Consider the following 13,649-nt stretch of genomic DNA (forward strand, 5'->3'; position numbering starts at 1 on the left):
TGGCCTTGAATGCCTCTGGGGAGTTTTGTCATTGTGCAGCCTGCAAGCACTTTGATTTTCACTTATTGGTCCAAAGATATCCAAATATCCAGTGACTTTGCAAGCCATTGTAAATTACTTGGGGAAATAATGTATAATTAGATTTTGGGTTTTGGTAACGTGCTTAACATTAGGCCAGTGTTGAAAACCAGATGTGTTTTCTCTGTCAGCGAAATCAGCATCGTTAATAACTTTTAATGCAATTAGTGCTGTGTATTTCTGGAAGGTCTGTTCGTCACCTGGATCTCTGAAAGTAATAGCCACAGTGGGAAGGGAGGGCTGTGCTGGGAAGGCGAAAGCACAGGAGTGAAATTCCCACCGGGTTAGGTAAAATCCTCTTGTATATTTTGCAGCTGCCTTCACCATGATTGGCACTTCCAGCCATTTGTCGGATAAATGCTCCCAGTTTGCTATTCCTTCACTCTGCCACTATGCCTTCCCCTACTGCGATGAGACCTCCCCAGCTCCCAAGCCACGAGACCTGTGCCGCGACGAATGTGAAATTCTGGAGAATGTCCTGTGTCAGACTGAGTATATTTTTGCTAGATCCAATCCCATGATTCTGATGAGATTAAAGCTGCCCAACTGCGAAGATCTTCCCCAGCCAGACAGCCCCGAAGCCGTCAATTGTATTCGGATTGGGATTCCCATGGCAGATCCCATAAATAAAAGTAAGTGAAAAGTGGTTGTATGTCCATGCAGAAAATGTAATGGTGAAGGGGACGAGGCTGCCTGTGCCTCAGCGCTGGAGCTAGTGCTGGGTTGTGAAAGTGCAAAGGCACTGTGCTTTACCACTCTCCCTTAGGGCACTTCTGCTCACACCAGTCTGGCGTGGGCTAAATTCAGAAATATTTTTTCAGTTATTTCTTTAGCTTTCCCTGTGCTTACATCAAAATCCATTAATTTGGTTCTTACCTTTTGGAATTAATAAGTAGAGGGAAACAATGGCAGCATAAGTATTTGAATACTGGGGAATTAGAGAATTAGAGAACTGTTTGAGTTGGAAGGGACTCGTAAAGGTCATCAAGTCCATCTCCCCTGCTATGAACAGGCAGCTTCAGCCTCCCTGTGCAGCTCCAGGGTGCTTACCTGCATCTCTTGGGTCCAGTCCAGGGTTGTCCCTACCTAATTCAGCCACCGAACTCAGCCTTCGGTCAGGCAGGTCTGCTGCCTGCTCCCAACCTTTGTACATCTGAATAACCAAGTATAACACATGGCTTCCACAAACTCTCCACCTTCATGCGAAAATAATGGCTGCAATTCAGGTTCCTACTGTAGTTTTTACTTCTTTTGTGTATCTTATATTAAAAACGCTTGGCATAAGCTGTTTTCATTACAGAAGCATAAGCTTTAAATCCTCCCAGGAATGTGAATGCAAAGCAGGCCCCGCATTGCAGCCGCAGCAAATTGGAAGCCCGTGCTCCTGAGCTGGCTTCACAGGCCTCGGGCCAGAAGAAGCGTGCAAATCCTTGCTTTCTGTTATCTTCTCTTCCAGATCACAAATGCTACAACAGCACAGGGGTGGACTACCGGGGAACGGTGAGTGTGACCAGGTCAGGGCGGCAGTGCCAGCCGTGGAACTCGCAGTACCCGCACACACACACCTTCACTGCCATCAGGTACCCTGAGCTCAACGGGGGGCACTCCTACTGCCGCAACCCCGGCAACCAGAAGGACGCCCCGTGGTGCTTCACCTTGGATGAGAATTTCAAGTCCGAGATCTGCGACGTCCCGGCATGCGGTAATTACTGTCTTACCATAGGCACTTACTATATATTATCACACAATACGTTGGAGGGGACCCACAAGGAGCACTGAGCCCAACCTCCCCACAGCAGCACCCAAGCCCAGCTCTGTGGCAGAGCGGTGTCCCAGCGCTCCCTGAGCTCCAGGGCTGACCCACTGCCCTGGGAGTGGTGCTGTGCCCACTGCTCTCTGGGGCTCAGCCTTTCCCTCACCCCCACCTGACCCTGTGAGCATTACTGCCTGTGCCACTGGCAAACTAGTGGCATGAAAATATTTTAGTAAGGAATAGCTCCCCTGGAGTTGGTAGCTCAGCCCGAGCATTCCAGGATTCCCAGGTTGCCATTGGACTCCTCAGTCCAAACAAAATGCCTTTTTGGTTTGTGTTTACCAAAATGCCCTGGCTGCATTTTGGACTTGCAAATAAAAATAAAAATAAAAAACTGAGATTCAGATCACATTTTATTTTCCTTTTCTAAGACTTCTAAGGGGAAGTGGATTGCAGACCTAAACAAATGGTTCCTAATGGTTTAACCTGCATTAAAAAATAACAGTGCCTATAGCATGCCAAGAAAACTAACAACTAGTAGCATGGTCATGCCAGAAATGCACACAGAAATGCTCTGGAAATTCATAGTACAAAGTTTCACACACAATTTTATGTTGCTTCCAAGTTGTGACAGTGACATTGCCTTTTCCCTTGGAAAGGAGATACCTTTTAATGTTACTGTTCAATGGCCAGAACCAAATCAAATTATTTCTGGTTATGGTTATGAACATTCCTCCAGTGAGACATGTGCCAAAGTCTTTTTCAATTATTGGAAAGATGGGAATCAATGCCAAAATGGGATCTAAATTATGTCTTTAGTGAAAGAATAGATTGGGGACAGGCAGACAGTTTGGGATCATCATGTACATCACAAACCCTCTCTAAAATTCATATACGGTTTTCAGTCCTTTATCTCTTTTCATGCTGTTTCAGTTCTGCTATTTTTCTTCTTCATTAGGCACAGTGATGGACTGCACAAGAGTAGTTTAAGCTATATAACATGGACCCAGGCAGCAGTCAGGATGTTCCACAGGTCTGGTCAGCCCTGGGCTGTCTGCTGCATGAGCTGCAGGTGCCTGGGTTGGTCCAGGTGGGGGAACCTGGCACAGCCCATGCCTTCCATAGGGCATCTGGATAATTGGGTAATTAGGAATTGCTGGAGGGGAGCTGCTTGCAAGCCCCCCTCTAGATGGGCTCTGAGATCCCAGGACTGTTTTGGTCTTTTGATGTGTACTAGCTGAAAGCAGAACACTTTTGGCTGTCTTGCAAGAGTCTCTGGTTTGAACATTTTACTAGATAATAAATGAGATAGGAATTCTTTGAGCCAGCCAGCCTAACAAGGGTTTTAATTACCTCTCACCACTGCCTTAAATGGTACTTGCTGTACAGCTGGGTTGTATGGCATTATTATTTTAAGTACAGACAAATAGAGCTATATCAGGTGAGCAGTAATTTAATTGTTGAATGCTAATCAGCATAGTAAAACCCAAATACCAAGTGGGAGTTGCATTCTGCTGTTTTTGGACGAGCTGAAAGAGCCGTTTCAGGCAAATTTTAATAAGTATTGTGCATTCTGTCTAACCAGGACATGCCTAAATGGGAAATGAATTTAATTGGGGTGGCTCTCAAGAAACCTATTAACCTAATGAGGCTTCGTGGCAGGGGCTGCTACTTAATAAGAATAATAATCTCCTTTGATTGAAGTAGCTCAGGTGATGAACTAGTGCCCAGGTCTCCATCTGCTTCATGCTGCTGCTTTCTTTTCCTTTCTTCAACTGTATCTTTCAGTTGTCTCACAAGCTGCAATAGATACGTTTCATAAAAGTTTGTCAACTTGGATATGGGAAACATGGAGCAATTGAAGCATGAGCCTTAGCAAAGACAAATGTAGTGAAATGCTGAGAACAGGAGGCTGGAAATAGATGAGAGACGAAACTGTCCTTTTCAACAGCTGCCCACAAACCTGCTGAAGTCTTTCTTCCATAAGCCATTTTAGAAATTAACTTCTGTGGGGCTGTACTGAACCATTGCTTCATTTGACCCCAAGCATTAGCCACATGACAGCAGTCAGCTATTCTGTGACGCGAGGAGGTTTGAACCCACATGCTGCAGTGAAGTGGTTCCTGGCTCGTTGGTGTTCCTGCCATTCTGTACTTCTGGGGAATTGTTACTCAACAAAATGAATTGCTCTGTTATTATTAAGGAAGGTGGACTGTAATAGTTTATTCTTCTAAACACTTCTAATTGACCTAGAGACATGTTCAGCTGCGTGGAGACTTCATTCATGGCTTGTTTGTTTGTTTGTTTGTTTTTCCCCTAACTAGATTATAAGGATGCCAAAGAAAAGAACAAAATGGAAATCTTGTATATCCTGGTGCCAAGTGTTACTATTCCCCTGGCCATAGCTTTGCTCTTCTTCTTCATCTGCATCTGTCGCAACAACCAGAAGTCGTCCTCCCCTCCAGTTCAGAGGCAGCCAAAACACGTCAGAGGGCAGAATGTGGAGATGTCAATGCTCAATGCCTATAAACCAAAGGTGAGCCCGCAGCTCGTTCCTGCTTTGACTTTTTGCTGCCTGTAAGGGCAGGGAGTGCAATGCTTTGATCAATTCAGCGCTGAAAAGTTAAACTGATTTCCAACTTGTGGTTTCTGCTGGTGCCTTTACTTCGGGTGAGCGCTTCTCTTGTCAGCAGCAGCATAGCGAGTGTGGACCTGCAGAGTCCACACTCTAATTCCTGTCCACACAATAATTCCTGTATTGTTGTATCTGCAGAAATAGAAGCTGGAGCTTTTTGTAGCAGCCCATTCCTGAAGTACCTCTTGATTACTTATTTGGAGGCCTTTCTGAAGTCAGAAAGTAGTGCAGATAAAATACATGATTCAGCATTTTCTCAAGAGAGTTTTTTCTTGGGTCTGCTATAGACTCATGTCACCTCCACTCAGCTGAAATCACTTTGGAAAGATTTGCTCCTTGTTTTTTCAGGCTTACCCATTCTCTCAGTTAAAAGAGAAATTACTGAAACAGAGCCCAAGGATCTGTCTCCAGCTCTGGCCAGCACAGCTGGTGTGGAGCTGCTCTTGTTACCAGTGTTGTTTTGCTTCACTGTAGTCCCAGGTTCATGAAGCGCTTGCTTTTAAAATCATTTAAGATTTAAGCACGATTAACCTTGAGCTCCTTGTTTATCAGCAGGGCAGCCAGCATGCAGACCTGCATGGATCACCCACTCGGGGCTGTAAATGCCTTCTGCCACCTACAGGCAGAACAGTGCCCTGGAAAGGTTACTTCATTGTCTTCTTTCTTAACACCGTGCCAGTTCTCTTCAAAAACAGCTTAAGGGAAGTGAAGCATTTCACAGGGAAGACCAACATATACAAGTAATTAGAAACTGTAGAGAGTGATGTCTGAAACACTCAGATTTGCCTTTCACAAGCTGTTATTTTTGCAGAAAGATGAAATAGTGAAATTAACCCAGATTCTGATTTTGTTGAAGTGTTAGCAGTGTGAACACTAAGCGTTGCTTCTTCAGATTTTGCTGCTTTTTTTCAAACATTGCTGTTGTAAGTGTTCTTTCCACACTGCAGAGATCACTACAAGGTCTGTATAAGTTCGTGGTGTTGCACAGCATAATGCTCACACGAGGCTCCTTGTTTTAAATAGTGACAGATAGTGGGATTGCAGGAGGGGACAGGCAGAGTTTGGTCTGCACAGCAAATTTGTCTTTCTTTTTCCCTTATAGTTCTTAATTTCAACTTCCACGTACAGCTTAGAGCATCTGAAAATGCTTAATACGTGCTTAATAACAAAATACCTGCTTAAAAACTAAGTGTGGGTAATAATTAAAAACCATTTTGCTTGGTGGGTGTCACAGCTACACCTTGCATTCAACTTCTGTGGAGTATTTTGATGAATTTGGATTTGCTTCTTGGTCCCCATTCAAAGATATTTTGCTAAAATCCTCACCAAACTGAAAATGATGGGAACATCAGATTCATTTGAACAAGGCTCCATTTTCCCCCTGGGCTGCTGACACACTGATGCCTCGTGCCTGCTCATAGGAAAGCGACTTACCCAAAAGTATTTTGCAAATATAGAGCACACTGTCTTCTTGTTATGTTTCAAGTCATATGGTGCAAAAAGCTTTCCATTTTATTTATGCTCATTCTATATTTTCCTACTAGGAAACTGAGCTCTGCCTGTTTCAGATGTTTTGATTGCCTTTCAAACAAAATTTTAAAAGAAAGGAAGTGGAATCCTATTTTTAAATACCGTATCCAGTATTAATGTCAACTTGGGGTAAAACCACTCTTAGGCTTTAAGCTCCAAGTGAGGTGGATGTGTTTGCTCGGACAAATAAAAATGTTAGCATTTCAGCCCGCTTCAGTTTTAAAGGATTTTAATTGCCTTCAAAAAATATAATAAACGGAGCTCATCCTGTCATTCACCTAATGGAAGGGGCCGATGCAGAGATAGGGGCGGTGGGCTTCGCTCCCATTGCTCTGCCTTTGTACTCAGTTTACTTTGGCGTGCTGCCTCATATGTATTTTACACTTCTTTACATTTTGTACACCGCTGTATGACAAATACTTGTCAAACAAAAACTAAGCAGATTTATAACCGCTTAACTTGAAATGAGCCCTTCCTGCCAAAACTTTATGACTTCATTTTCTTTCATAGTTTTCCACTATGTTGGTTCAGACAAACCCTGCCCGAGGTCAGACAGAGGTCATTTCACTTTCATTACTAAAATATAATTTACAATATGCCAGACCTAAACAAGTTTTAGCCTAAAGGATTTGTATAATATAAACCATCTGTTCTTCAACAATATAGCTAATTTCCTGCCATCACCGTACAGTCTACTGGCTGCCTGCTTAAATGGCTCGATGATGATGATGATGATGATTATTTATGCAGTATTTGTCTAAAAACTGAAAGTGGTCAGTACAATTAGAATTCGTTTCTTCAGAAATGCCACTTCTAAACGATTTTTTAAAACATCAGTTAATTTTCCTCTGTTGCTACTGTAAAGCTGCAGCTATAATGTTTCAGGAATGCAAATGCTAATGTTTACGTACCTTTGCAAAAAGTAGATCCCAAACTCATTAGCCTTAAATTACTACCTGTAGCGATACAGAGGGCCCAAAATGGCTGTGTTTGCATGTAGGTTAACAGCACGTGTGGAAGTTGATACTTGAATATAATGCAACTTCTTTATGGCCTAAGAGCAAACAACTACAGAGTTTCAAAGGGTTTCCCTTTCTCTTTTTACCAGTATCTCCTTTTTCCAGCAGACTGTCCTACACGCTTTAGGATTGATCATTCAGTCAAGGGTGAACAGAAATAGTCTCTCCTGTACATGGAAGGGTTAATAGCAAAGTCAAGGAAGAATTGGCTACGAGAACATAGCTTTAAAAAAAAAGGTTTCTGCTAAAACCGTAGGCGCTGGCCCAGAAAGCACTTCAGCGTGCACTTAGCTTGAAGTATGTGAATTGCCTCAATTCCTGAGATCAGTCAGGTTCAATTGTAAGTATATAAATGCCCAAACCCAAGTATATAAATGCCTTTGCTGAAATGCTGATGGTTCCTGCACATATTTATATTTCATACTTACTGCTTCTATCTGATCTTGTGCAGAGGGTAAAAAGTAATAGTAAATTTAGGTTTGGAACAGGGTTCAGAGTAAGATAAAGCGGCTTCCAGCCCTGAGCTGTGCTGATGCTGGGATGCTGGTATCCCTCAGGATGGATCTGGACCGGGGCCGCTGCTGTGCTTGCGCTTGCATCTTGCAGGGCTGTGCAGCCCCAGGAAGGAGTTCTAGTGTTGGTTTGCATGGCTTTCAGAGTTCCTGTGTGAAAAGACCTTCTTGCTGTCATTTCTTTCCCAGAGCAAGGCTAAGGAGTTGCCTCTCTCTGCTGTTCGTTTCATGGAAGAACTGGGTGAATGTGCTTTCGGCAAAATCTACAAGGGACACCTCTACCTTCCGGGCATGGACCATGCTCAGCTCATTGCAATCAAGACACTAAAAGACTTTAACAACCCCCAGCAATGGGCAGAGTTCCAGCAAGAAGCATCTCTTATGGCCGAGCTCCACCACCCTAACATCGTTTGCCTCTTAGGTGTGGTGACCCAGGAGCAACCTGTCTGCATGCTCTTCGAGTACATGAACCAAGGAGACCTCCACGAGTTCCTTATCATGAGATCACCACACTCAGACGTTGGGTGTAGCAGCGATGAGGATGGAACTGTAAAATCCAGCCTGGACCACGGGGATTTCCTGCATATTGCAGTCCAGATTGCAGCAGGGATGGAATACTTATCAAGCCATTTCTTTGTCCATAAAGATCTTGCGACTCGTAACATTTTAATTGGAGAACAGCTTCACGTGAAAATTTCAGACCTTGGACTCTCAAGGGAAATCTACTCAGCAGATTATTACAGAGTTCAAAACAAATCTCTTTTGCCGATTCGCTGGATGCCACCGGAGGCGATTATGTACGGCAAGTTCTCTTCTGATTCAGATATTTGGTCATTCGGAGTTGTTTTATGGGAGATATTCAGCTTTGGACTTCAACCGTATTACGGATTTAGTAATCAAGAAGTCATAGAGATGATCAGGAAACGACAGCTGCTGCCGTGCTCTGAAGACTGTCCTCCTCGAATGTACAGCCTGATGACGGAGTGCTGGCACGACCTGCCCTCTCGGAGGCCGCGATTCAAAGAAATCCACGCCAGGCTGCGCTCCTGGGAGGGCCTCTCAAGCCACACTAGTTCTACCACCCCCTCAGGTGGGAATGCCACCACTCAGACAACTTCCCTCAGCGCAAGCCCCGTTAGTAACCTGAGTAATCCCAGGTACCCTAACTACATGTTTCCAGCACAAGGCATACCACAAGGCCAGATCGCCGGGTTCATAGGGCCGCCCTTACCTCAAAACCAGCGATACATCCCGATCAACGGGTACCCGATTCCAGCAGGTTATGCCGCTTTCCCAGCTGCCCACTACCAGCCACAGGGCCCACCCAGGGTAATCCAGCACTGTCCTCCTCCAAAGAGCCGTTCTCCCAGCAGTGCCAGCGGATCCACTAGCACAGGTCACGTCACGAGTTTGCCATCTTCAGGATCCAACCAGGAGGCAAACATCCCTTTGCTATCCCATATGTCGATTCCCAGTCATCCGGGCGGAATCGGTATAACCGTTTTTGGAAACAAAACTCAAAAACCGTACAAAATTGACTCGAAGCAGTCTTCCCTACTAGGAGACTCGAGCATCCACGGACCTAATGAATCTATGATTTCAGCTGAATTGTAAATAAGTGAGGCCTTTGTAAATATAACTATTTACGATACAAACTAGAAAGTAGTAGAAGAGATTTATATTCAAATATTTTATTAAAGATTCTTCTGGTTGTTTAACAGACATCGCAGCAAGTATCTTCTGTGAAGTTTAACTGCTTAACAGGATGGGCAGAGCAACCAGACAAAGATCCTTGTGGTATGAATACTCAGCTTTGTGAATGGACGCATTGTTTCTCCAAGTGCCACCAACAGCTCAAAGAGGGGAAGGGGGAATTTTTTTAAAACAAGAACATTTTATCATACGCTTTTTCACAGCTTGTTAAGCCTCTGATGTGGTTTAAATCACAGAAATTTTTTAATGCTGAAAACATATTTTAATATTTGTCTCTTTTTTTAGGAGATGCAAATATTCGGCGATCTACTGGGTGTGCAATTTCAGTTCCAATAGCTAGTTAAAATATTTGCAGTCGAGGATTATGTTTCAAGTATGTGACCTGAGAGCTGGATAAATTCCTTCAGGTAGGATTTTGGTCTTGTGTTACGTTGGGAGTCTGAGTCCAGATTCAGGCCAAAAAGGGTGTTTTATACAACACCACAATAGCATGAGTTAATCAGCTTGAGAAAACCATCTGCTATTGGCTGCTGAAGATGGCTAGAGTTGTAAGAAATTGCCTTAAAGGAAATGAAATTAAAGTATTTTAATTTCAGAACCTGAATCAACTTCTTCAAAGATAACATTTCATAATTTTTATAGGTAGATAAAGTGGAAATTGTATATCCTTTTGTTGCTATGCAACTGTTTAATGGAAAGGCTCCAAACCACACTTTTATATATGACAGTTTTTCCCAGTAATATTTATTGTTTCAGATCAATACGTAATTTCAGTGACTCTGACTCCAGTAACCCTGAAAGAAGGGAAACTCGCATTCCATCAGGCAGCAGATCCGTTGATAGCAATTTACTGTCAATTTTAATAATGTGAATTAATGTTAATTTTCATCCTAGAAACATGACGTGCATAATTACTAAAATGTATTCAGGTATGAGCAATCTACAATATTCATTTGAAACCACTTTAATGAGTTACAGAAGTGCTGTACATTAACGACTTTTCGCAGTCTCTCTTTTGTACTGAATCGTATTTTTTCTTGTACACAATGGAAACAATCTTTGCTCAATTGACAATGTTGTATAATATGACTTTATTTTTATCTTTTTGCACAAAAGTGTGATGATGTTTTGTACAGCAGAAGTGAAAATACATCTCTGCATTTTATATCTTGGTCTGTTTCTTTTTATTTTTACCCTGATGTAGATGTTCTTGAAATATATTATGGTGATATTCAGCCACTACCTTATACAAATATTTTTCTTTGTTTTCACTGCATGCGTTTAATCACTGTATTACTTGACGATTGATTTATTAATTACGGGCATTTCAATTAGGCAAGCATGAAAATGTAATAACAAAGGCTATTTTATAACTAAGATATGTGCATTTTTGTATTTCACATGCCAGAGATGATATTAAACACTGATTATTTTATGCTGCTGTTTATTAAAACGTTGTATTAACATAATCATATCAGTATATCCTCAATTTTGGTAAAAGATGTATGAAAAGTGTTGTATTTACAGTGAGATGAAATGTGCTTGGATGGGAGTCTGCCCAAAGGCTCACTTGAGCCAGGCACGGAGTTCTGCCAATAATATCTGCAGTCATTGCTTAAGCTAAGATGAATGCTTGACCACGCAGAGCTGACAGAAGAAGAGGGATAGCATAGATGCACTGTGAGAAGGATGCTGCCAATGCTGTGATCTTACAGGGGCAGTGTAGCCCATTACCAAGCACCCTTACAGCCCCGTACCTAAGCTTTATGTCCTGCTGCATGGTGTGAGTTCGCCTGGTGCACTGCATTGCGGCTGGATCCGGAGCTGTCAGGCTTCCTCTGTTGCACAGGCACAAAGCTGTACTTGCAGCTTAGGATCAGTAATTATATAGCAAGGACTTTTTCTGACTTCTGAATACTTCATGAATCTGAGATGTCAGCTTCCATGTGGTTCAAATTTAGATCTGTATCAGTAATGAAAACATGTTACGTGTTAGGTAAAATTTAATTTTGACTGAAGATTCAGACAATAATTACATCTTATTAACTTCTGTGTCTGTGTCAGGTTACCAGGCTCCCAAATGCTAAAAACTTACTTTTGAACAGAGGTGCTTTACAGGAACTGATGAGGTGTTTTTTTCTCAAACCTATTAGCTCTTAAGTGAGCAGTGGCTGGAGAATTGCTCCTTCTCACTCATATCCACAGCTCTGTAGCACTCAGTCGGTGTCTTGTTCAGTAGACAGTATCTGTATTGTCATTCTTGAACCATTTTTTCTATGTTCCTACTGCATACTTTCAAGAGGATGTATCAGTGCAAACAGTTATTTTGCATCCTAAGCATGAAAAGTTCACTGGGAAAGAAAAATGATTTCTTTCGCCTGTGTTTTATGATGAGCTTTCTTAGCCTATCCTGTTAAGGACTGAAGTTTCCAACTCAAAAGTTAGTCTGCCACTTTGTACATATCATGTTTGAGAAAAAGAAGAAACTATATGCAGCCAAACAGGTTTGTGGTCCTCAGATTACGCAGTTATGCAAAAGTTTCAGTAAAATACATGCTGAAAATGAAGTCAGTGGAGAAGAAAGAATCTCTGCATCATGGATGACATGATGTATGTGGAAAAACAGTGCTGAAAAGGATCTTGACAGATCACAGTCAGTGATACCAAGGTATTTGCTGTCAATAAATGTATGAAGAAAATGAAAGTATCTCCAGGAGGCCCTCTTTGAACCTTCACAGGCTGGCAGAACCAGCTCATAGGCACCTGAGCAGCTGGCCTCTGCTGGATGGAACACCAAGGCTTATCTGACCCACTGGGACAAATTTGAACACACTGGACATGATTCCAAAGACAAGAATGAGGCACACTGAAGCCAAACCACGCTTACATCAGTGCTGTGCATGCTTAGCTCCCACAGGACTGCCTCTTATCTAGGTGGGCACAGCTGTGAATTTGCATACTTAACTTTAATCACCTGAGTAGGAAAGCAGTAACCTAATGCTTAGTGGAGCAGCAGTGGGAATAGTCCCTGACACACCTTGTGGTTTTACGTTCAACCAGAAAAGCTCACTCACAGTTCAGTTTAGCTTTGTTCCGCTTTGTTTCAAAGCAAGCTGTATCCTTAAGGTTAAAATATTTTTAGGCTCACAGTTAGGAGCTGGAAGCCAGCACTGCACATTACACCTGAAACCTCTTATGAAGACCTCTTCCTGCCCTCCTCTCTCTCTCGGCGGTTGAAGTTTGTGAACTGTGAGGCTGAAATCACAGTCTTGGCTCACAAATGCTGCTAAGGGAACAAATGCTAGAGCAGAGAGGCAGGAATTCATCACAGAGAGATTAGAGGGAGAAAAAAAAAACCATCTTCTAGAAACCGATTAGATAATGTGAAGAAGAGATCCTGCCAGATATTAAGAAATTACTCCTCAGGTGAGAATGCAGACCTGCAGATGAAAGCTATTTTAATGGCAAAAGAAGGAAGAGGGAATTTTCCAGATTGCTGTTGCTAAATGCTAGAATCATCTTACCTTCTTCCTTCAAAGCGATAGGGCAGCCAAGACTTGGAAATGTAATAATGGATTGAGAAGCTCTAGAGGTTTGGAAGTAAAACTCTGAATAAACACTGATCAGTAAGCCTTCAATCTGGAGAATCTCATCCTCTCCGGCTTAGCTTATATTTCATTAAAAGAGAATAAATATTTTCTGATTTAAAGACCAAAATGCAGAGGTTGAAATGAAGATTTGTATCCTTTGTTCCCACAAAGGAGCTATTATAGTGGGTTTCTGCATCATCTGGATTGAAAGCAGAAGGTAAGGCAAAGAAGTACTTGTGTGGAAATTTGAGCTGGGAAACTCAGAAATACCAGTCCATGTTTATCCAGAGCATGAGAAATTGTCAAAAAGGAATCTACTATTTGCTTTGCATGAATAAGGATATCCAAGAAAGTTTCAGGCTTGGAAATACTCTATTACGTTTGCTTATTGTTCCAATATTGTTCTGTAACCTACATTCACCAGAAGAACTTTAAAATGTCCACCTAACTCAAAACACTCCTGACAGTATGGCAGGCAATGCAAAAACTATCTCAAGTACAAACACATGCTGTTCCCTATGGACCATTTCTATGAAACGAGTACCTTCCATATCTATTGGCTCCAGTTAGTGTATTTATCAGAAGGGATTTGGCTCGTTGGCAGGATCTCATTTCAGTATGCCCTTGCACTCTGTGCATAGCACTAAGGTAGCTGGGACTTCATGATCCGCATGCAAAAAGAGGGTAGAACAACCCCTTGCAAATTATATGTATTAATTAGAAATTAATGAATGTGATAGAGCTGCAGGTGGTGAGCAAGAGCCACCTACGTGTGGTGGTAATATCACTTGCAGAAAACAAGCTTCTCAATGTTCCTTG

General features: G+C 42.4%; 1 protein-coding gene across 7 annotated transcripts in view; it reads left to right on the forward strand.

Annotated features, from left to right (window-relative positions):
- The window catches only part of ROR1 (ROR family WNT receptor 1), a 135,350-nt gene extending 123,763 nt beyond the window's left edge, over positions 1-11,587 (forward strand). For 5 of the 7 annotated variants that reach the window (XM_090146813.1, XM_090146811.1, XM_090146812.1 and 2 more), the window contains 4 exons: positions 393-710; positions 1,535-1,780; positions 4,156-4,367; positions 7,717-11,585. In XM_090146813.1, the coding sequence (XP_090002939.1) occupies positions 393-710; positions 1,535-1,780; positions 4,156-4,367; positions 7,717-9,141 (2,201 nt within the window). In that variant the 3' untranslated portion in view covers positions 9,142-11,585. Of the gene's footprint in view, positions 1-392; positions 711-1,534; positions 1,781-4,155; positions 4,368-7,716 lie in introns of all 7 variants that reach the window. The other 2 variants (XR_016469389.1, XM_031603776.2) reach the window with 2 other exon arrangements.
- Positions 11,588-13,649: the final 2,062 nt, after the last annotated feature.

This window comes from Phasianus colchicus, chromosome 9, assembly GCF_987193195.1.
Source record: "Phasianus colchicus chromosome 9, bPhaCol1.hap1.1, whole genome shotgun sequence".
NCBI classification, from domain to species: Eukaryota; Metazoa; Chordata; class Aves; order Galliformes; family Phasianidae; genus Phasianus; species Phasianus colchicus.